The following is a 21,797-nucleotide window of genomic DNA, read 5'->3' on the forward strand; positions in this document are numbered from 1 at the left end:
GAATATTTGGGGTTTTTGGGGATGTAGGGGATTTGGGGGTTTGGGATTTGGGGATTTTTGGAGGATTTTGGGGTTTTGGGTTTTTTTGAGGTCTAGTGTTTTTTGGGGGGGTTTGGGGGGGGGGTTTGGGAATTTGAAATTTAGGGGATTTTTGGGGGATGTTTGAGGTTTGGGGGGATTTTGGGGGGATTTGGGGTTTCAGGCTCACCCGGGCGGGTCCCGGCTCCGTTTCGAGGCGGTTCCGGAGCTGCTGCGGATCCGGGAGAGGCTGAGCAGGGCCGGGATCCCGGGAAGCCGAACCCCAAATCCCCAAATCCCCAAAATCCCAAACCCCAAATTCCCAAATCCCCAAAACCCCCCAAACTCCCAAAACACCAAATTTCCAAAAATCCCAAACCCCCAAAAAACAGATGGCAAGGTTCTCCCCCCCCACGCAGTGCGCATGCGCGGTTCCCTTTGCAGTACGCCCGCTTTGCGCATGCGCACTGGAATTTCCGTACAGCATAATGGCCGGCTTCCTACAGCAGAGTTCCATTTTCCGTACAGTGTCATGGCCGCCCAGCGCATGCGCACTGAAATTTCCGTACAGCATCATGGCCGCCTTCCTATAGCACAGTTCCATTTTCCGTACAGTGTCATGGCCGCCTTGCGCATGCGCAGTACCAGTTTCCGTTGCGGTGTCATGGCCGCTAGGCGCATGCGCACTGGGTTTTCCGTACAGCATCATGACCGCCTCCCTACAGCAGAGTTCCATTTTCCGTACACTGTCATGGCCGCCTTGCGCATGCGTAGTTTTATTTTCCCGCGCGGTGTCATGGCCGCTAAGCGCATGCGCACTGGAATTTCCGTACAGCATCATGGCCGCCTTCCTACAGCACAGTTCCATTTTCCGTACAGTGTCATGGCCGCTAGGCGCATGCGCACTGGAAATTCCTCTTCTGCGCGCAAAGCACCAAGCTTGTTTCCTGACCAGAGCTTGTTTTTGAGGCTCGGGCCGCCCGAGCCGCCGCCGCCCCCCGCCCTGCGCTCACAGACACCGCCCCGCGCGCCGCTCGCCGCGCGCTCCCGCCCCGGCACCGGCGGCTGCAGTACCGCCCTCTGCCCACAAGGCGGCAGCACTTTTCAAGCGAGCCCGCCACCAGGGACTCGCAAGATGGCGGCCCGTGGGGACCTGGACGGAGAGAGGCGTATTACGCCGATGCCCGTCGGCCCCCGCCAAAAATCCGCACGCTCGCGGTGCTGCTGACCCCACAGCCCCTGTGCACGGCACCGGAACCGCCGCGGAAAATCCCGTCGGGGGGCGCCGGCGTTGGGGACGATTCAGGCAGTGTAGAAAAAACAGACACGGGTCCTCGAATGCCGACGTCCTCTTTTTCGCGCCATCTCGAGAAGGTCAAGCGAGTCCGCGACAAGCCACTCCCAAGATGGCGGCCGCGGGCGGCGGGCTGCAGTACCGCCCTCTGCCCACAGGGCGGCAGCACTGCCGCCCGCCACCGCCGGGGGCCGCCGCTCGCCTCGGGGCCGCGGGCGGGGCCGGCGGCAGAAAAGAACGGGCGCGATGCCCTCCGGAACCTGCCCTGCAGCAAATGCCCCAAAACATCCCGCGCGGAAAAGAACGCCAGCAAAAAAACCCCCTGCCTCTAACCCAACAGGAACCAAAAGCAAAAACCTTCTCTTTTAAACTGCATTTCAAGCTCTTTTATTTTTATATTTTTCATATTTATATTCACATTCGGATTTATAACGTATATTGATGTGTAATTGTATTTTTATAATTTCTCACATTTATTCCTTTATTACAATTTATATTTTTATGCATTGCTTAATACATTGCTTACATATTTCTATAGATAGATTTCTATTTCTAAAAGGTTTCTATTGCTTAAAATAAACCCCTGCCTCTATCCAAGTAAAAATCTTTTAAAAACCCCTTTTCTTTTAAACTGCGTTTAAATTTATCTCTATATTTCGCATTTATATTCAAATTTACGTTTAAAATGTAGATTGATGTATGGTGTTATATGAAAGTATAAAATAGAAATGAAAATAAATATTCAGAAGAGATAGAATAGAAAAATCTCTGCATACATTGAATATATATTTCTATATTTAGAATGATATCAAAATAAAAGGTATATTCATTTTTCTTCCATTAAAACCCTGCCTCTAACCAAATAAAAAGCAAAAAAAAAGCCCCTTCTTTAAACGATACTTGAATATTTATATATTGTTTTCATCATTATAGTCACATTTGCATTTCTACTTTATAGTGACGTATTTAGAAATATATATCATATATATATATATATCATATATATATATATATATATATATATATAAAGGTAGCAAGATAGACAAATTATTATTTATATTATATTTCACACATACTGCTAATACTTATTTTTACTTACCTTTGAATTTTTTATATAGATCCCCAGCAACAATATTTAGAGCATCTGCAAATAAAAGACTGGGAAACAGTTATTTTACTCCATCAGAACTTGGGAAAGGCCAGATTTAGATCTCTCCAAAGGGTCAAAGCTACATAACACCAGTTAATACCATTTACTGTAGAAGCTGAACTGATTTTGGTCTACACATAAGTTTCCTGTTTCTGCCAAACTTCTGCATGAATATTAAAAGTCTGAAGAATGACCACAAGCAGATCACCTAAACCTACAAGCTCACTGTTTCCCATTTTTAACCATGCCAGGATCTTCTCTTTTGATCACGTGAGTGGACATTTCCCTCTAAAACCTTCTGACCTAACCAAGAAGTCTCACCATTACCAAAGTTTCACACCAAAAGCAAAGCACCTCTGTCTGTATCATGCCTGCTGATGGTGCCAGCACACAGTATGGCCCAAGGTGTCTGCCCCATGGATTTCCCCGGGGTATTCACACTTTTCCAAAGGTAGCCAGCACCTACGCTGACTCTGAAAACAATTGCCCTTGCAAGAAGGGTCCATGGCAGCTCGGGGCACTCGTGGTCAGCCACAGGGCCTTGACACACAGAACAGGATAAAGGGACTTGGAGGATTCCCACAGCTGGCCTGCACTGACAGATAGAGCAAGTCCCTTGGGATTGTGGAGTGAATTCTGCCTCCCAAGGACTGCAGGCTCACATCCACACCCAGGACTATTCAGAAGAGCTGCAGCAAGAGCAGACATCGGGCAGCTCAGGGTTTCTCTAAGCCCAGTCCTACAAGCCTGTGGGAGCCACAGGTAGCCAGGAAGTTCCTGAGGAATCCAGACCCTCAGCCAGCAGCACAAAGTCCCAGAGCTGCCAAATCAGAGAGAACTGCCTTCCACCTCTTTTCGCTCACACACTGGTGCTGAAAACTGCCAGACAGGCTAAAAGTCACTCAGGGAGATATAGAGGGTGTTACTGATAAAGAGTTCTAGGGAAGCTGGATGGCCAGCATCCATCAAACTATCTTCTGGAAATCCCAGCTGTCACATTTCACTCCACTTTTCCCTTTAACTCAGGCTTTCCCCTTCCAGAATCAATTCTTCCTCCCCACCCTCTCCCACTCCCTGTGCAGATAGCTGGCAACACGCACAAGCTGGATCCACATGTGGTCACTGAAATTTGGCTGCACAGCTGACCTTTGCTGCTGCCAAAGGGAGGGAATTCCAGGCCAGAGCACCCCTCTCTGCCTGCCCTTCACTTTTCAGAGCTAATTGGCTTTTCTATCCCTTTCAGCACAGCACAGCATGGCCTCGTGGAGCTTGAAAAGCAGCAGTGGTTTTTATCACCATGGTGCAACGGAGAGAAGACTTCAGAGCATTTTCTGGGAACGCCACATACAGTTATATTACACTTGCAGAATTGTCTGGCTATTGTGTCTCCTAAGTCACACAGTGGACTACAAACAGTGCTGCTTCAGGGAAACTCTCTACAACCACTGAAAGTAAGTCACTAACTCTGTTAGAGCAGGCAATGGACTCACATGTTCACAAAAACTGACTACACATGCTAAAGCCAGACGCTTTGTAGGTAAATGAGAAACACCTCTGGTTTGGGGCCCATCCCTCAGGCAGCAGGTTTTTTTTGCATGGACAGGATGATTACTACTTGCGGGGCTATATGAAACATTTACCTTTTTATCCAAGTTATGAAAGAATAGCTTTGAAAAGCACAGTAATCCAAGGCCAAAAAGACAGGCAGACAAATGGACAGATTTCAGCCACTCGTTTGGTTTTCTTGGCGAGAGCTTTTTGCTCTTCCAAGGGCTGACCTTATGCATTTGCCAGGTCTGGATGATCCACTTGAAAAAAAAAAAAAAAAAAAAAAAAAAAAAAAAGGCTTAAAGGAAATTTCAACAGCAGACTCTTCTGGAGGTGTCTTCTGTCAATCTCCAGCTTCCCACAGGACTTGGTGCTTGTCTGGGGCTTTTGAGGAACAGCTCATAAATTGCTGCTATTCAGCCACTGGCAGTTGAATCCTGCTTTATTTAGTTTTTGGAATCTTGTAGTGGATCCTCCCTGCTTCCTTCCTCCAGTCCCTGCTCACATTTAGTTTCAGTTTCCTGGAGCTAAGAGTGTTGACCCCTTTAAAAGCAGCAGCAGCAGCAAGAAAACCACAAAGCAAGAAAACCCTGTCCTGACCATAAATGTTGTACCCTCTGCATAGAGAGAAACTCCACCAACTTTTCAGGAAGAAGATGCAACAAACTCTTTTGCAGCATATCCTGCTATGACAGCCTTGCAGCATACAGAATCCAGCCTAGCAAGGAAAAAATAATAAAAAAAAAAGTGTTGTGTTAAAAAAAATGCACAAGGAAAAGGTGCTATTTTACATGGATCACAGTAAAGCCACAACAACCTAAGGGTTAATTTCTTCATGAGAATGTTTGAAGTCTAAATTTGAAATCTGTTGTCAACTGCAGCTGGCTAAAATGGAAAGGGCTACATTTCTTTGCTTACCTTGATGCCTACTGGGATCTGCTTTAGGGCCAATTTTGCATGAAGCTCCTGGGAATTACTCATCTGTCTTCTTGCATGAGATGAAATATATCTGTTAGAAGGTTGCAAAATGTGTTAGGATGCATTGCAGTGCTGTGCTCTTCCAGGACAGAGGCACAAAGTCTGATTCTTACCGTAGCTGGGACTTTGGGGATTCCCAGAGCCATTTTCATGGCATCTAATTTTAGGTCCTTTTCAGACAGATTTGTAATGACAATTTGGTTTATAGCCCCTCCCTCTGTGCCAGGGGCAGGAAAGTCTATCAAAGCAAATGAGGGAATTCTTCATCCTGGAATTCTGCAGGAATTCCCAATCCCGGAAATCCGGGAATTCCCCATCCTGGAATTCCGGGAGTTCTCAACATTGGAAATCTGGGAATTCTCAATCCTGGAATTCCCCAGCCTGGAATTCCGGGAATTCCCGCTGCTCCCTTTGCCTTTGGAGCTGCCCTTCCTGGCAGAATTCCCAGATTTCCTGGCGGAATTCCCGGATTTCCTGGCGGAATCCCCGGATTTCCCGCCGGGATTCCGGAATTTCCTGTCGGAATTCCCGGAATTCCGGGTTTTTTCCGGGATCTCTCCGTGCCCCAGCAGCTCCCGGAGCCGTTTCCGCTCCGGGGGGTCCCGGTAATTCCGGCTCCCGTAAAACTGAGCCACGGAAAGTTGGGAACGCACCGGGATTCCCGGAATTCCCGGATTTCCTGACAGAATTCCCGGATTTCCTGATGCCATTCCTGCATTTCCAGCCAGGAGTCCCGAATTTCCCGTTGGAATTCCTGAATTTCCAACTGGAATTCCCGAATTTCTTTCTGGAATTCCTGAATTTTCCGCCAGAATTCCTGAATTTCCTGTCGGAATTCCCGGATTTCCGGCGGGGATCTGCAGCCTCCGGGCCGGCGCCGCTTTCTCCACGATTTCCTGGGAATTTTGGGAATTTTTTTGGGTATTTTCTGGAGCTGCTCGGAGCCGTTTGGGCGGGGGGGTCCGGAATTCCCAGCGGGAGCTGAAAAAAAAAAAAACGGGAATGAGGGAGGGGGGAGGGGCGGGAATTCCCAAATCCCAAAATTCCCAAATCCCCAATTTAGGGGATTTTTGGGGAATATTTGGGTTTTTTTGGGATTTAGGGGATTTGGGTGTTTGGGATTTTGGGGATTTTTGGGGGATTTTTGGAGGATTTTGGGATTTAGGGGATTTTTGGGGTTTGGGATTTTGGATTTAGGGGATTTTTGGGGGATTTTTGGAGCATTTTGGGGTTTGGGGGGATTTAGGGGATTTTGGGGTTTGGGATTTGGGGATTTTTGGAGGATTTTGGGGTTTGGGGGATTTTTGGGGGGGATATTTGGGGGGTTTTGGGGATTTGGGGGACTTCAGGGGGGATTTTTAGGGGATTTTGGGGGTTTGGGATCTGGGGGATTTTTGGGGTTTGGGATTTTGGAATTGAGGGGATTTTTGGGGAATATTTGGGTTTTTTGGGGATGTAGGGGATTTGGGTGTTTGGGATTTTGGGGATTTTTGGGGGATTTTTGGAGGATTTTGGGATTTAGGGGATTTTTGGGGTTTGGGATTTTGGATTTAGGGGATTTTTGGGGGATTTTTGGAGCATTTTGGGGTTTGGGGGGATTTAGGGGATTTTGGGGTTTGGGATTTGGGGATTTTTGGAGGATTTGGGGGTTTGGGGGATTTTTGGGGGGGATATTTGGGGGGTTTTGGGGATTTGGGGGACTTCAGGGGGGATTTTTAGGGGATTTTGGGGGTTTGGGATCTGGGGGATTTTTGGGGTTTGGGATTTTGGAATTGAGGGGATTTTTGGGGAATATTTGGGGTTTTTGGGGATGTAGGGGATTTGGGTGTTTGGGATTTTGGGGATTTTTGGGGGATTTTTGGAGGATTTTGGGATTTAGGGGATTTTTGGGGTTTGGGATTTTGGATTTAGGGGATTTTTGGGGGATTTTTGGAGCATTTTGGGGTTTGGGGGGATTTAGGGGATTTTGGGGTTTGGGATTTGGGGATTTTTGGAGGATTTTGGGGTTTGGGGGATTTTTGGGGGGGATATTTGGGGGGATTTTTGGGGATTTGGGGGACTTCAGGGGGGATTTTTAGGGGATTTTGGGGGTTTGGGATCTGGGGGATTTTTGGGGTTTGGGATTTTGGAATTGAGGGGATTTTTGGGGAATATTTGGGGTTTTTGGGGATGTAGGGGATTTGGGTGTTTGGGATTTTGGGGATTTTTGGGGGATTTTTGGAGGATTTTGGGATTTAGGGGATTTTAGGGGTTTGGGATTTTGGATTTAGGGGATTTTTGGGGGATTTTTGGAGCATTTTGGGGTTTGGGGGGATTTAGGGGATTTTGGGGTTTGGGATTTGGGGATTTTTGGAGGATTTTGGGGTTTGGGGGATTTTTGGGGGGGATATTTGGGGGGTTTTGGGGATTTGGGGGACTTCAGGGGGGATTTTTAGGGGATTTTGGGGGTTTGGGATCTGGGGGATTTTTGGGGTTTGGGATTTTGGAATTGAGGGGATTTTTGGGGAATATTTGGGGTTTTTGGGGATGTAGGGGATTTGGGGGTTTGGGATTTGGGGATTTTTGGAGGATTTTGGGGTTTTGGGTTTTTTTGAGGTCTAGTGTTTTTTGGGGGGGTTTGGGGGGGGGGGTTTGGGAATTTGAAATTTAGGGGATTTTTGGGGGATGTTTGAGGTTTGGGGGGATTTTGGGGGGATTTGGGGTTTCAGGCTCACCCGGGCGGGTCCCGGCTCCGTTTCGAGGCGGTTCCGGAGCTGCTGCGGATCCGGGAGAGGCTGAGCAGGGCCGGGATCCCGGGAAGCCGAACCCCAAATCCCCAAATCCCCAAAATCCCAAACCCCAAATTCCCAAATCCCCAAAACCCCCCAAACTCCCAAAACACCAAATTTCCAAAAATCCCAAACCCCCAAAAAACAGATGGCAAGGTTCTCCCCCCCCACGCAGTGCGCATGCGCGGTTCCCTTTGCAGTACGCCCGCTTTGCGCATGCGCACTGGAATTTCCGTACAGCATAATGGCCGGCTTCCTACAGCAGAGTTCCATTTTCCGTACAGTGTCATGGCCGCCCAGCGCATGCGCACTGAAATTTCCGTACAGCATCATGGCCGCCTTCCTATAGCACAGTTCCATTTTCCGTACAGTGTCATGGCCGCCTTGCGCATGCGCAGTACCAGTTTCCGTTGCGGTGTCATGGCCGCTAGGCGCATGCGCACTGGGTTTTCCGTACAGCATCATGACCGCCTCCCTACAGCAGAGTTCCATTTTCCGTACACTGTCATGGCCGCCTTGCGCATGCGTAGTTTTATTTTCCCGCGCGGTGTCATGGCCGCTAAGCGCATGCGCACTGGAATTTCCGTACAGCATCATGGCCGCCTTCCTACAGCACAGTTCCATTTTCCGTACAGTGTCATGGCCGCTAGGCGCATGCGCACTGGAAATTCCTCTTCTGCGCGCAAAGCACCAAGCTTGTTTCCTGACCAGAGCTTGTTTTTGAGGCTCGGGCCGCCCGAGCCGCCGCCGCCCCCCGCCCTGCGCTCACAGACACCGCCCCGCGCGCCGCTCGCCGCGCGCTCCCGCCCCGGCACCGGCGGCTGCAGTACCGCCCTCTGCCCACAAGGCGGCAGCACTTTTCAAGCGAGCCCGCCACCAGGGACTCGCAAGATGGCGGCCCGTGGGGACCTGGACGGAGAGAGGCGTATTACGCCGATGCCCGTCGGCCCCCGCCAAAAATCCGCACGCTCGCGGTGCTGCTGACCCCACAGCCCCTGTGCACGGCACCGGAACCGCCGCGGAAAATCCCGTCGGGGGGCGCCGGCGTTGGGGACGATTCAGGCAGTGTAGAAAAAACAGACACGGGTCCTCGAATGCCGACGTCCTCTTTTTCGCGCCATCTCGAGAAGGTCAAGCGAGTCCGCGACAAGCCACTCCCAAGATGGCGGCCGCGGGCGGCGGGCTGCAGTACCGCCCTCTGCCCACAGGGCGGCAGCACTGCCGCCCGCCACCGCCGGGGGCCGCCGCTCGCCTCGGGGCCGCGGGCGGGGCCGGCGGCAGAAAAGAACGGGCGCGATGCCCTCCGGAACCTGCCCTGCAGCAAATGCCCCAAAACATCCCGCGCGGAAAAGAACGCCAGCAAAAAAACCCCCTGCCTCTAACCCAACAGGAACCAAAAGCAAAAACCTTCTCTTTTAAACTGCATTTCAAGCTCTTTTATTTTTATATTTTTCATATTTATATTCACATTCGGATTTATAACGTATATTGATGTGTAATTGTATTTTTATAATTTCTCACATTTATTCCTTTATTACAATTTATATTTTTATGCATTGCTTAATACATTGCTTACATATTTCTATAGATAGATTTCTATTTCTAAAAGGTTTCTATTGCTTAAAATAAACCCCTGCCTCTATCCAAGTAAAAATCTTTTAAAAACCCCTTTTCTTTTAAACTGCGTTTAAATTTATCTCTATATTTCGCATTTATATTCAAATTTACGTTTAAAATGTAGATTGATGTATGGTGTTATATGAAAGTATAAAATAGAAATGAAAATAAATATTCAGAAGAGATAGAATAGAAAAATCTCTGCATACATTGAATATATATTTCTATATTTAGAATGATATCAAAATAAAAGGTATATTCATTTTTCTTCCATTAAAACCCTGCCTCTAACCAAATAAAAAGCAAAAAAAAAGCCCCTTCTTTAAACGATACTTGAATATTTATATATTGTTTTCATCATTATAGTCACATTTGCATTTCTACTTTATAGTGACGTATTTAGAAATATATATCATATATATATATATATATCATATATATATATATATATATATATATATAAAGGTAGCAAGATAGACAAATTATTATTTATATTATATTTCACACATACTGCTAATACTTATTTTTACTTACCTTTGAATTTTTTATATAGATCCCCAGCAACAATATTTAGAGCATCTGCAAATAAAAGACTGGGAAACAGTTATTTTACTCCATCAGAACTTGGGAAAGGCCAGATTTAGATCTCTCCAAAGGGTCAAAGCTACATAACACCAGTTAATACCATTTACTGTAGAAGCTGAACTGATTTTGGTCTACACATAAGTTTCCTGTTTCTGCCAAACTTCTGCATGAATATTAAAAGTCTGAAGAATGACCACAAGCAGATCACCTAAACCTACAAGCTCACTGTTTCCCATTTTTAACCATGCCAGGATCTTCTCTTTTGATCACGTGAGTGGACATTTCCCTCTAAAACCTTCTGACCTAACCAAGAAGTCTCACCATTACCAAAGTTTCACACCAAAAGCAAAGCACCTCTGTCTGTATCATGCCTGCTGATGGTGCCAGCACACAGTATGGCCCAAGGTGTCTGCCCCATGGATTTCCCCGGGGTATTCACACTTTTCCAAAGGTAGCCAGCACCTACGCTGACTCTGAAAACAATTGCCCTTGCAAGAAGGGTCCATGGCAGCTCGGGGCACTCGTGGTCAGCCACAGGGCCTTGACACACAGAACAGGATAAAGGGACTTGGAGGATTCCCACAGCTGGCCTGCACTGACAGATAGAGCAAGTCCCTTGGGATTGTGGAGTGAATTCTGCCTCCCAAGGACTGCAGGCTCACATCCACACCCAGGACTATTCAGAAGAGCTGCAGCAAGAGCAGACATCGGGCAGCTCAGGGTTTCTCTAAGCCCAGTCCTACAAGCCTGTGGGAGCCACAGGTAGCCAGGAAGTTCCTGAGGAATCCAGACCCTCAGCCAGCAGCACAAAGTCCCAGAGCTGCCAAATCAGAGAGAACTGCCTTCCACCTCTTTTCGCTCACACACTGGTGCTGAAAACTGCCAGACAGGCTAAAAGTCACTCAGGGAGATATAGAGGGTGTTACTGATAAAGAGTTCTAGGGAAGCTGGATGGCCAGCATCCATCAAACTATCTTCTGGGAATCCCAGCTGTCACATTTCACTCCACTTTTCCCTTTAACTCAGGCTTTCCCCTTCCAGAATCAATTCTTCCTCCCCACCCTCTCCCACTCCCTGTGCAGATAGCTGGCAACACGCACAAGCTGGATCCACATGTGGTCACTGAAATTTGGCTGCACAGCTGACCTTTGCTGCTGCCAAAGGGAGGGAATTCCAGGCCAGAGCACCCCTCTCTGCCTGCCCTTCACTTTTCAGAGCTAATTGGCTTTTCTATCCCTTTCAGCACAGCACAGCATGGCCTCGTGGAGCTTGAAAAGCAGCAGTGGTTTTTATCACCATGGTGCAACGGAGAGAAGACTTCAGAGCATTTTCTGGGAACGCCACATACAGTTATATTACACTTGCAGAATTGTCTGGCTATTGTGTCTCCTAAGTCACACAGTGGACTACAAACAGTGCTGTTTCAGGGAAACTCTCTACAACCACTGAAAGTAAGTCACTAACTCTGTTAGAGCAGGCAATGGACTCACATGTTCACAAAAACTGACTACACATGCTAAAGCCAGACGCTTTGTAGGTAAATGAGAAACACCTCTGGTTTGGGGCCCATGCCTCAGGCAGCAGGTTTTTTTTGCATGGACAGGATGATTACTACTTGCGGGGCTATATGAAACATTTACCTTTTTATCCAAGTTATGAAAGAATAGCTTTGAAAAGCACAGTAATCCAAGGCCAAAAAGACAGGCAGACAAATGGACAGATTTCAGCCACTCGTTTGGTTTTCTTGGCGAGAGCTTTTTGCTCTTCCAAGGGCTGACCTTATGCATTTGCCAGGTCTGGATGATCCACTTGAAAAAAAAAAAAAAAAAAAAAAAAAGGCTTAAAGGAAATTTCAACAGCAGACTCTTCTGGAGGTGTCTTCTGTCAATCTCCAGCTTCCCACAGGACTTGGTGCTTGTCTGGGGCTTTTGAGGAACAGCTCATAAATTGCTGCTATTCAGCCACTGGCAGTTGAATCCTGCTTTATTTAGTTTTTGGAATCTTGTAGTGGATCCTCCCTGCTTCCTTCCTCCAGTCCCTGCTCACATTTAGTTTCAGTTTCCTGGAGCTAAGAGTGTTGACCCCTTTAAAAGCAGCAGCAGCAGCAAGAAAACCACAAAGCAAGAAAACCGTGTCCTGACCATAAATGTTGTACCCTCTGCATAGAGAGAAACTCCACCAACTTTTCAGGAAGAAGATGCAACAAACTCTTTTGCAGCATATCCTGATATGACAGCCTTGCAGCATACAGAATCCAGCCTAGCAAGGAAAAAATAATAAAAAAAAAAGTGTTGTGTTAAAAAAAATGCACAAGGAAAAGGTGCTATTTTACATGGATCACAGTAAAGCCACAACAACCTAAGGGTTAATTTCTTCATGAGAATGTTTGAAGTCTAAATTTGAAATCTGTTGTCAACTGCAGCTGGCTAAAATGGAAAGGGCTACATTTCTTTGCTTACCTTGATGCCTACTGGGATCTGCTTTAGGGCCAATTTTGCATGAAGCTCCTGGGAATTACTCATCTGTCTTCTTGCATGAGATGAAATATATCTGTTAGAAGGTTGCAAAATGTGTTAGGATGCATTGCAGTGCTGTGCTCTTCCAGGACAGAGGCACAAAGTCTGATTCTTACCGTAGCTGGGACTTTGGGGATTCCCAGAGCCATTTTCATGGCATCTAATTTTAGGTCCTTTTCAGACAGATTTGTAATGACAATTTGGTTTATAGCCCCTCCCTCTGTGCCAGGGGCAGGAAAGTCTATCAAAGCAAATGAGGGAATTCTTCATCCTGGAATTCTGCAGGAATTCCCAATCCCGGAAATCCGGGAATTCCCCATCCTGGAATTCCGGGAGTTCTCAACATTGGAAATCTGGGAATTCTCAATCCTGGAATTCCCCAGCCTGGAATTCCGGGAATTCCCGCTGCTCCCTTTGCCTTTGGAGCTGCCCTTCCTGGCAGAATTCCCAGATTTCCTGGCGGAATTCCCGGATTTCCTGGCGGAATCCCCGGATTTCCCGCCGGGATTCCGGAATTTCCTGTCGGAATTCCGGGTTTTTTCCGGGATCTCTCCGTGCCCCAGCAGCTCCCGGAGCCGTTTCCGCTCCGGGGGGTCCCGGTAATTCCGGCTCCCGTAAAACTGAGCCACGGAAAGTTGGGAACGCACCGGGATTCCCGGAATTCCCGGATTTCCTGACAGAATTCCCGGATTTCCTGATGCCATTCCTGCATTTCCAGCCAGGAGTCCCGAATTTCCCGTTGGAATTCCTGAATTTCCAACTGGAATTCCCGAATTTCTTTCTGGAATTCCTGAATTTTCCGCCAGAATTCCTGAATTTCCTGTCGGAATTCCCGGATTTCCGGCGGGGATCTGCAGCCTCCGGGCCGGCGCCGCTTTCTCCACGATTTCCTGGGAATTTTGGGAATTTTTTTGGGTATTTTCTGGAGCTGCTCGGAGCCGTTTGGGCGGGGGGGTCCGGAATTCCCAGCGGGAGCTGAAAAAAAAAAAACGGGAATGAGGGAGGGGGGAGGGGCGGGAATTCCCAAATCCCAAAATTCCCAAATCCCCAATTTAGGGGATTTTTGGGGAATATTTGGGTTTTTTTGGGATTTAGGGGATTTGGGTGTTTGGGATTTTGGGGATTTTTGGGGGATTTTTGGATTTAGGGGATTTTTGGGGTTTGGGATTTTGGATTTAGGGGATTTTTGGAGCATTTTGGGGTTTGGGGGGATTTAGGGGATTTTGGGGTTTGGGATTTGGGGATTTTTGGAGGATTTTGGGGTTTGGGGGATTTTTGGGGGGGATATTTGGGGGGTTTTGGGGATTTGGGGGACTTCAGGGGGGATTTTTAGGGGATTTTGGGGGTTTGGGATCTGGGGGATTTTTGGGGTTTGGGATTTTGGAATTGAGGGGATTTTTGGGGAATATTTGGGGTTTTTGGGGATGTAGGGGATTTGGGGGTTTGGGATTTTGGGGATTTTTGGGGGATTTTTGGAGGATTTTGGGATTTAGGGGATTTTTGGGGTTTGGGATTTTGGATTTAGGGGATTTTTGGGGGATTTTTGGAGCATTTTGGGGTTTGGGGGGATTTAGGGGATTTTGGGGTTTGGGATTTGGGGATTTTTGGAGGATTTTGGGGTTTGGGGGATTTTTGGGGGGGATATTTGGGGGGTTTTGGGGATTTGGGGGACTTCAGGGGGGATTTTTAGGGGATTTTGGGGGTTTGGGATCTGGGGGATTTTTGGGGTTTGGGATTTTGGAATTGAGGGGATTTTTGGGGAATATTTGGGGTTTTTGGGGATGCAGGGGATTTGGGGGTTTGGGATTTTGGGGATTTTTGGGGGATTTTTGGAGGATTTTGGGATTTAGGGGATTTTTGGGGTTTGGGATTTTGGATTTAGGGGATTTTTGGGGGATTTTTGGAGCATTTTGGGGTTTGGGGGGATTTAGGGGATTTTGGGGTTTGGGATTTGGGGATTTTTGGAGGATTTTGGGGTTTGGGGGATTTTTGAGGGGGATATTTGGGGGGTTTTGGGGATTTGGGGGACTTCAGGGGGGATTTTTAGGGGATTTTGGGGGTTTGGGATCTGGGGGATTTTTGGGGTTTGGGATTTTGGAATTGAGGGGATTTTTGGGGAATATTTGGGGTTTTTGGGGATGTAGGGGATTTGGGGGTTTGGGATTTTGGGGATTTTTGGAGGATTTTGGGGTTTTGGGTTTTTTTGAGGTCTAGTGTTTTTTGGGGGGGTTTGGGGGGGGGGGTTTGGGAATTTGAAATTTAGGGGATTTTTGGGGGATGTTTGAGGTTTAGGGGGATTTTTGGGGGATTTGGGGTTTCAGGCTCACCCGGGCGGGTCCCGGCTCCGTTTCGAGGCGGTTCCGGAGCTGCTGCGGATCCGGGAGAGGCTGAGCAGGGCCGGGATCCCGGGAAGCCGAACCCCAAATCCCCAAATCCCCAAAATCCCAAACCCCAAATTCCCAAATCCCCAAAACCCCCCAAACTCCCAAAACACCAAATTTCCAAAAATCCCAAACCCCCAAAAAACAGATGGCAAGGTTCTCCCCCCCCCACGCAGTGCGCATGCGCGGTTCCCTTTGCAGGACGCCCGCTTTGCGCATGCGCACTGGAATTTCCGTACAGCATAATGGCCGGCTTCCTACAGCAGAGTTCCATTTTCCGTACAGTGTCATGGCCGTCCTGCGCATGCGCACTGGAATTTCCGTACAGCATCATGGCCGCCTTCCTACAGCAGAGTTCCATTTTCCGTACAGTGTCATGGCCGCTAGGCGCATGCGCACTGGAAATTCCTCTTCTGCGCGCAAAGCACCAAGCTTGTTTCCTGACCAGAGCTTGTTTTTGAGGCTCGGGCCGCCCGAGCCGCCGCCGCCCCCCGCCCTGCGCTCACAGACACCGCCCCGCGCGCCGCTCGCCGCGCGCTCCCGCCCCGGCACCGGCGGCTGCAGTACCGCCCTCTGCCCACAATGGGGGCAGCGCTTTTCAAGCGAGCCCGCCACCAGGGACTCGCAAGATGGCGGCCCGTGGGGACCTGGACGGAGAGAGGCGTATTACGCCGATGCCCGTCGGCCCCCGCCAAAAACCCGCACGCTCGCGGTGCTGCTGACCCCACAGCCCCTGTGCACGGCACCGGAACCGCCGCGGGAAATCCCGTCGGGGGGCGCCGGCGTTGGGGACGATTCAGGCAGTGTAGAAAAAACAGACACGGGTCCTCGAATGCCGACGTCCTCTTTTTCGCGCCATCTCGAGAAGGTCAAGCGAGTCCGCGACAAGCCACTCCCAAGATGGCGGCCGCGGGCGGCGGGCTGCAGTACCGCCCTCTGCCCACAGGGCGGCAGCACTGCCGCCCGCCACCGCCGGGGGCCGCCGCTCGCCTCGGGGCCGCGGGCGGGGCCGGCGGCAGAAAAGAACGGGCGCGATGCCCTCCGGAACCTGCCCTGCAGCAAATGCCCCAAAACATCCCGCGCGGAAAAGAACGCCAGCAAAAAAACCCCTGCCTCTAACCCAATAGGAACCAAAAGCAAAAACCTTCTCTTTTAAACTGCATTTCAAGCTCTTTTATTTTTATATTTTTCATATTTATATTCACATTCGGATTTATAACGTATATTGATGTGTAATTGTATTTTTATAATTTCTTACATTTATTCCTATTATATTTTATATTTTTTCACATATCTTAATATATTGCTTATATATTTCTATAGTTAGATTTAGATTTCTAAAAGGTTTATATGGCTTCAAATAAACACCCTGCCCCTATCCAAGTAAAAATCTTTTTAAAAGCCCCTTTCTTTTATACTTAAAATAACACCTCCTCCCCATAAAGAGACCCATCAACCATTAGACAAAAAGCCCTAGTGCCAGTCTCATGCTTGCACATCTAACAGGAGACCCTCCCCATAACCAAACAAAAAATCAAAATAACGTACCAAAAGTAGTCCTTACTAACATTAAAAATACAACTCAACCGTATCCAAAAAACCCTCACCTTTATTTCCTCCAAACACCAAATACTCTTCAAATTCTAAACAACAAAAACCATCAGAACATACTTCAAATATAGAAAAGCCTAACCATATAAATATTTGTCAAAGCCCACAAAAACTATAAAACAATCTAATCAATATCCTGCATTAAAAAAAAAAAACCCACTATACAAATTAGTACCATTTGAAATGTAACACAAATAAAAATATTTTCCTAAGAAACATGTCTCCCAATAAGTAAAACCACCCTGTAAAGATATAAGTAATAATCATAACTCAGCAAGCTAAAATTTCTTCAAAACCAAAAGACTTAAAAAACCTTCAATATTTATAAGTAATAACATTTAATATGTTAAGTATTAATGAAATCAAACAAAATTAAATGTCAATACATTTAAACAAATACATTTTCTTTTTATCAATTAAAATTAAGTTTATTATTCCTTACTATCAAAATTCATTCAGTCTAAATTTAAATGTTATTTAATATAACTTATGCTAAATTTTATTAAAAATCATTTCTCTAAACTATACAGTATATGGTCAATTTTCTTAAAAAAATAAAACACCTCCAATTAAAACAACTAAAAGAAAACACTAACAAACGCCTATTCAGAAGTAAAAAAAAGTACAGTGTATTATATCATCAATTTCATCAAAAATTCTGTACTTCATTACAATCTCTACTCTTATCTTTTAGAAGCGACACCAAAAAATAGCAATTACTATTCATATCATGCTGTTTGAAAATTTTACTCTATTTCCTGAATATATAAATATTTTTTAAAAGTTATCCTAACTTCTTCAAACACTTACCACTAATATACTAATTATATTATATCAATATATAAGCTTTTATAATAAACAATATTTATTAAATATTGTTATGATATTTACAACCAACTTTCATATACTTTATTATCTCTTTATAGAATGATCTAAAAAACACACATAAAATTTCTAATTCCTACTTTTTTATTCTCAACTTATACAGCGCTTAAACCAAGTTAACTCTCTAACTAATCTCTACACTAACTCTATAATTTAACTTAATGTTATATCATAATTTTAACTATTTTTCAAGATTAAAAAGGTATTCCATTAAAAACCTCCTCCAAACTGTTAATCTTATCACTTTCCTCAGTTATTATTACAAAATCACTTGAATACAAAATCCAACTACAACATTAATTTCTTTTTCTAAGTTTCACACTAAGTAATCACTCTCTCATACATTTCCTGCACCTTCACACTCTCAATATCCAAATCCAAACTCACAATCCTGTCCATAACCACTTTCAAATCTTTAAAAAGAAGTTTACTATATTCAAAGCATCTCAATTCTAAAAAACTTCTAAAAAAATCCAATTATTAAATAATGTAATTAATCTTTAATCCTAACATTTTTACTCTTAAGTACTATTTTTAAAAACATTATATAAAAATATATTAAATAACATTCACCAATTAAAATTTAAACTATAACCTAACCCTAACTCTACCTAAATAAAATAATTAACAACAAACCCAAATATTTTCTACGTCAAAAATAAATTCAAATAATTTTAACTTAACAATTTAACTTTAACAATATAACAAATAAACTTATTTTTAAAATAAACTTGAAAAATCATTATCCACACATAATTATTTAACTTACCACTAATTTAATATTTATCAACTGTTATAAACTCTAAAAGTATGTACAATCTTTTAATACTTACTAATTATATAATTTCACCTATGTTACTAATTATAGATATTACCTAAGTAATTCCTAATTATTATCAATTTCTTCTTTACTACATACATTATTTTACTCTTATATTTCTTCATACTTATAACTGAAAAATTATAACAACTTATATCATTATTTCTCATATCAAAACATAAAGTTTACTTATATCTCAACAAGTACAAAAACCCAAGTAAATTTCAATAAGAAACATAAAATCAGATCACACAAAAAACACACTCACCGCTCCACAAATAAAACACCAATGTAAATACAAAGACAAATTACACTATGGAAATACAAACGCAGATTACACAAGACTTGCAACTTACACCTAACATCGTGTACTACACCCACCAAAATATATAAAGTGTAAGTTTCTTTATAAATATAAAAATCAATGTTATAAAAATCTTATTTAGTAACTTACAAATTATGAAATTCTATCAAATATTTTACTTCTACTCTACTTTATTTACTTTTAATTATGTCACTTTACCAATTAACCAACCAAAAACAAACATTTAAGTAACTTTAACTAAAGTTTCAAGTTTAAATGCTTTGTATTTATCTAGCACTACTCAAAAAAATCCATTCTTTACTTACTTACTTAAGATACCAATAAAAACCATTACAAATAGTCCATATAATTAAAAGGCCCTTACATTATTAACTCTTAATATTAAAATAGCTACCAATTTAAAACAAAAAAGTAATTTATCCATCAATAGTAATCAAAATATAAAAGTAATTTTAAGCCTTGAAACTTAAAATCAAAATGGTAGCATCAGTTTTTATACCACCTATTACTTCAACCACACTAAAACAATTAAATCAATTAAAATATTATCTAAATAAACAATCTAATTCGACATCCCTTACCCTAAATAACTTTTAAACAAATATAAAACTATTAAATACGCAGTTTTACAAAAAACCAAAAAAAAAATTATTTTATTAACATACAAATATAAAAATTTAATAAAATGTATACATTTATCTAAAACACCAAATCTACTTATTAAAGTGTACAACTTTAAGAAATATCAAAAATAAGAATAACTAATAAAATATAACAATAAATAAAATTTAACACCATAATTTAAAAATCTTGTAACAAAAGTATACATTTTAATTATATTATTACAATAATAATACTAATGATAACACCTTCTGTATGTTAATACATGCAACAAATGCTTAACAAATCCACCAATAAATTTTTTTTTTCATACAGAGAGAGAGGGGAGACGTGGGAATGGGAAAACCAGAAACTCCCACAGACACTGAAAGATTTGATCTGCAGCCTCGGGAGAAGCTGGGATTGATGTACCAATACAAGACACGGGCATTACGCAGGAAAAGAATAAAACAACATAAAATAACTTCTGTTTCTGTGGCTGTCAGTAAGAGCCTGCCCCGAGTGAGTGAGAGAGGAAACTGTGTGGGCACGATGGGGAAGGGTTTGCAGGGCAGGGCTGGGGCTGTGTGCGCTACACTGAGAGCTGACAAGTTCCAACAGAAGGCATTGAACAAAAGTACCCTCAGTGCAGCAGAACTGAGCAGAGGTGCTGGGTTCCAAAAGCCAAATAAACCCCGGGGTTAGAAAGTTCTGGCCTGCCTTGGAACAAAGAACTTGTGGCTGCTCCTGAGCCGCAGCAGCTGCTCGCTCTGCAAACCCTCACGCTCCCAGGCGGGTGCTCACCTGAGCACTGAGCGCTCCCGGCCCAAGAGCAGTCCCATCCCTTCCTTGCTAACAGCACAGGGAGAAAAAATGAAAAAAGATCACTCTGGCCAGCAGGGCTCTCTCTCTCTGCGAGGGTTAGGGGCAGGGCCCTGCAGGGAGCAGGGCGCTCCAGCACCGACAGCCCGAATCCAGAGCAGATCCACGGGGGAGCAGCGGGCTGGGGACAGCTGGGGACAGCAATGAGCAGAGCCCATCAGTCTCCCTCTGGGGCTGGGACTGCATTTAGCACACAGCTCATACCAGCTGTGGCACTTACACACCTCAGACTCCTTACCACAAACCAGTTCTGGTCTAGCTCTCAGGGTGACCTGCACCTCCTCCCCAAAACCCACAGGAATTAGAATTTCCTGCTGGTTTTACAAACTTCACGGCAGCTTTGCAAATGCAAATCCCAGCAGGTCCCTGCTTTCCAGAGCACCCATCCTCAGCCATCTCCACTTCCCTGGAAAACCTGCTCCAGCCCCGGGCTGTACCAAGGTGAGCACAAGGTCTGGAGAGGTCAGAACCCTCACCTGGACTGCTGCACTCGGAGTGAGATCCAGCTACAAATGGAATTCCAGAAACAGCCTCCAAAATGTTCCATAATCACACCTTTAAAATGGCTCCACAGGGCAACAGCTCCAGTGCCAGAGCAGCACCTGCACGAGTCCTTGTGCCAGCCCTGGCTCCCTGAAAAACACAATAAACCAACATCACACAGGCTTTGTTTGCAGAATTCCTGATCCAAACCCTCACCTTTTCTGCCCAGCATTGAGGGAAATCTGACACGGTATTCACAGGTAACCTTTGCTGAGAGCAGCCATCACCCCAGTCCTCCAGCCTGGGCAAGGTTTTGCAGTGAATGGACCCAACTTCTAACCCTGAACCTAAATTTCTGTCAGCTTTTGTTGGAAAGAGACTGGAGATTAAAACCTACAACAGATTTAAAACAGTGCACAAGGAATAACCGGCCCAGACAAAACCAAACCAGCCCATCTCTGCTCCACCCCATTTCTCCCTGTTCTGGGAGAAATACTGATATAATTTGCAAATACTCCCCTTCCCTGCTGCACTATCCTTCACTGCACGTCCCTGGAGAGGATTTACTCCATTTTTTGTGCCCAGCAGCACCTCTGCAGCCCAAATCCCACTCCTCGCAGACACAGCCTGAGCAGAGCTCAGGCAGTGTTCCCAGCAGCGGATGCAATTCCGAGTTCCCTGGATTGCTCACGGGGCACTCGCAGCAATCTCCCCTCAGCCCAGACTCTCTGTGCTCAGAGGGAAGCGCAGCCCGATGGGACACAGCTCTGGCACCACATTCCCCTTGTTCCTGCTGGCCTGGAAAGCCACAGATAAACCCAGTCCCTCCGACCTTGCACCCTGAACCCCAGGAGAGCCGGAGCTGAACCCAGATCCCGGCGCCCTGCACGGCTGCGCTGACACCAGCACAGGCTGAGCGCCGCCCAGCACCCTTCCTCATTTTCCTCCCTCTGCTCCCAAATCCTGCCAGCCCTCCCCTGCAGCTCCTGCCCCAGCCCCAGCAGAGGCTGGCACCCAGCCCTGCAGCAGCTGGCAGAGCTGGGAATGCACCGAGAGCTCGGCTCCCCGGGCTCCCAGCCCCAGACCAGTCCTTGGGTGCCCGAACAATGCCCAGCCTGCCCCCCTGGGCACAGCCAAACACCACAGCTCCATCAGCCCCAAGGAACTCTGGCATTTGCCTCTTCCCTGCTGCCCTTTCCCAGCACACAGGGGTACGGCTGGGCTGTCAGAAATGGCATTCCCGAGGCACTTAATCCCAGCAGAGAGGAAAAGGGGAACCCTGCGTCCCTCTGACTTACCCCACAGCGTGGGCAGGACCAGGAGCCCTCCAGTGCAC

General features: G+C 45.7%; 1 protein-coding gene and 1 long non-coding RNA gene across 4 annotated transcripts; both read right to left on the reverse strand.

Moving 5' to 3' along the window:
- Positions 1 to 1,683: 1,683 nt before the first annotated feature.
- Positions 1,684 to 8,076, reverse strand: LOC140684334 (uncharacterized). Of its 2 annotated transcripts, XM_072930437.1 has the most exons (4): positions 7,703 to 8,076; positions 5,102 to 5,969; positions 4,929 to 5,019; positions 1,684 to 4,728 (listed from the first exon to the last, which is right to left on the reverse strand). In XM_072930437.1, exons 1-2 carry the CDS (start codon positions 8,059 to 8,061, stop codon positions 5,252 to 5,254), a joined length of 1,077 nt encoding a protein of 358 aa, XP_072786538.1. In that variant the 5' UTR covers positions 8,062 to 8,076; the 3' UTR covers positions 1,684 to 4,728; positions 4,929 to 5,019; positions 5,102 to 5,251. The 2 variants fall into 2 exon arrangements, with proteins under 2 accessions (XP_072786538.1, XP_072786494.1); XM_072930393.1 differs by having other exon boundaries at positions 4,929 to 5,969.
- A 1,101-nt stretch (positions 8,077 to 9,177) lies between these two features.
- On the reverse strand, positions 9,178 to 15,091 carry LOC140684346 (uncharacterized). 2 transcript variants are annotated; one of them, XR_012056550.1, is made up of 3 exons: positions 14,802 to 15,068; positions 12,418 to 13,449; positions 9,178 to 12,217 (listed from the first exon to the last, which is right to left on the reverse strand). It is a non-coding gene; the product is annotated as an uncharacterized lncRNA (long non-coding RNA). The 2 variants fall into 2 exon arrangements; XR_012056546.1 differs by having other exon boundaries at positions 9,178 to 13,449; positions 14,802 to 15,091.
- Positions 15,092 to 21,797: the final 6,706 nt, after the last annotated feature.

This window comes from Taeniopygia guttata, chromosome 1 (genome assembly GCF_048771995.1).
Source record: "Taeniopygia guttata chromosome 1, bTaeGut7.mat, whole genome shotgun sequence".
NCBI lineage: Eukaryota > Metazoa > Chordata > Aves > Passeriformes > Estrildidae > Taeniopygia > Taeniopygia guttata.

Excerpts from the sequence above, each read along its gene's own strand:
- LOC140684334 (XM_072930437.1), bottom strand. The coding sequence starts at position 8,061 with ATGCGCTGGGCGGCCATGACACTGTACGGAAAATGGAACTCTGCTGTA. Across the intron at positions 5,970-7,702 it reads CGGAGCCGGGACCCGCCCGG|CTCCCGCTGGGAATTCCGGA; the intron begins GTGAGCCTGAAA and ends TTTTTTTTTCAG.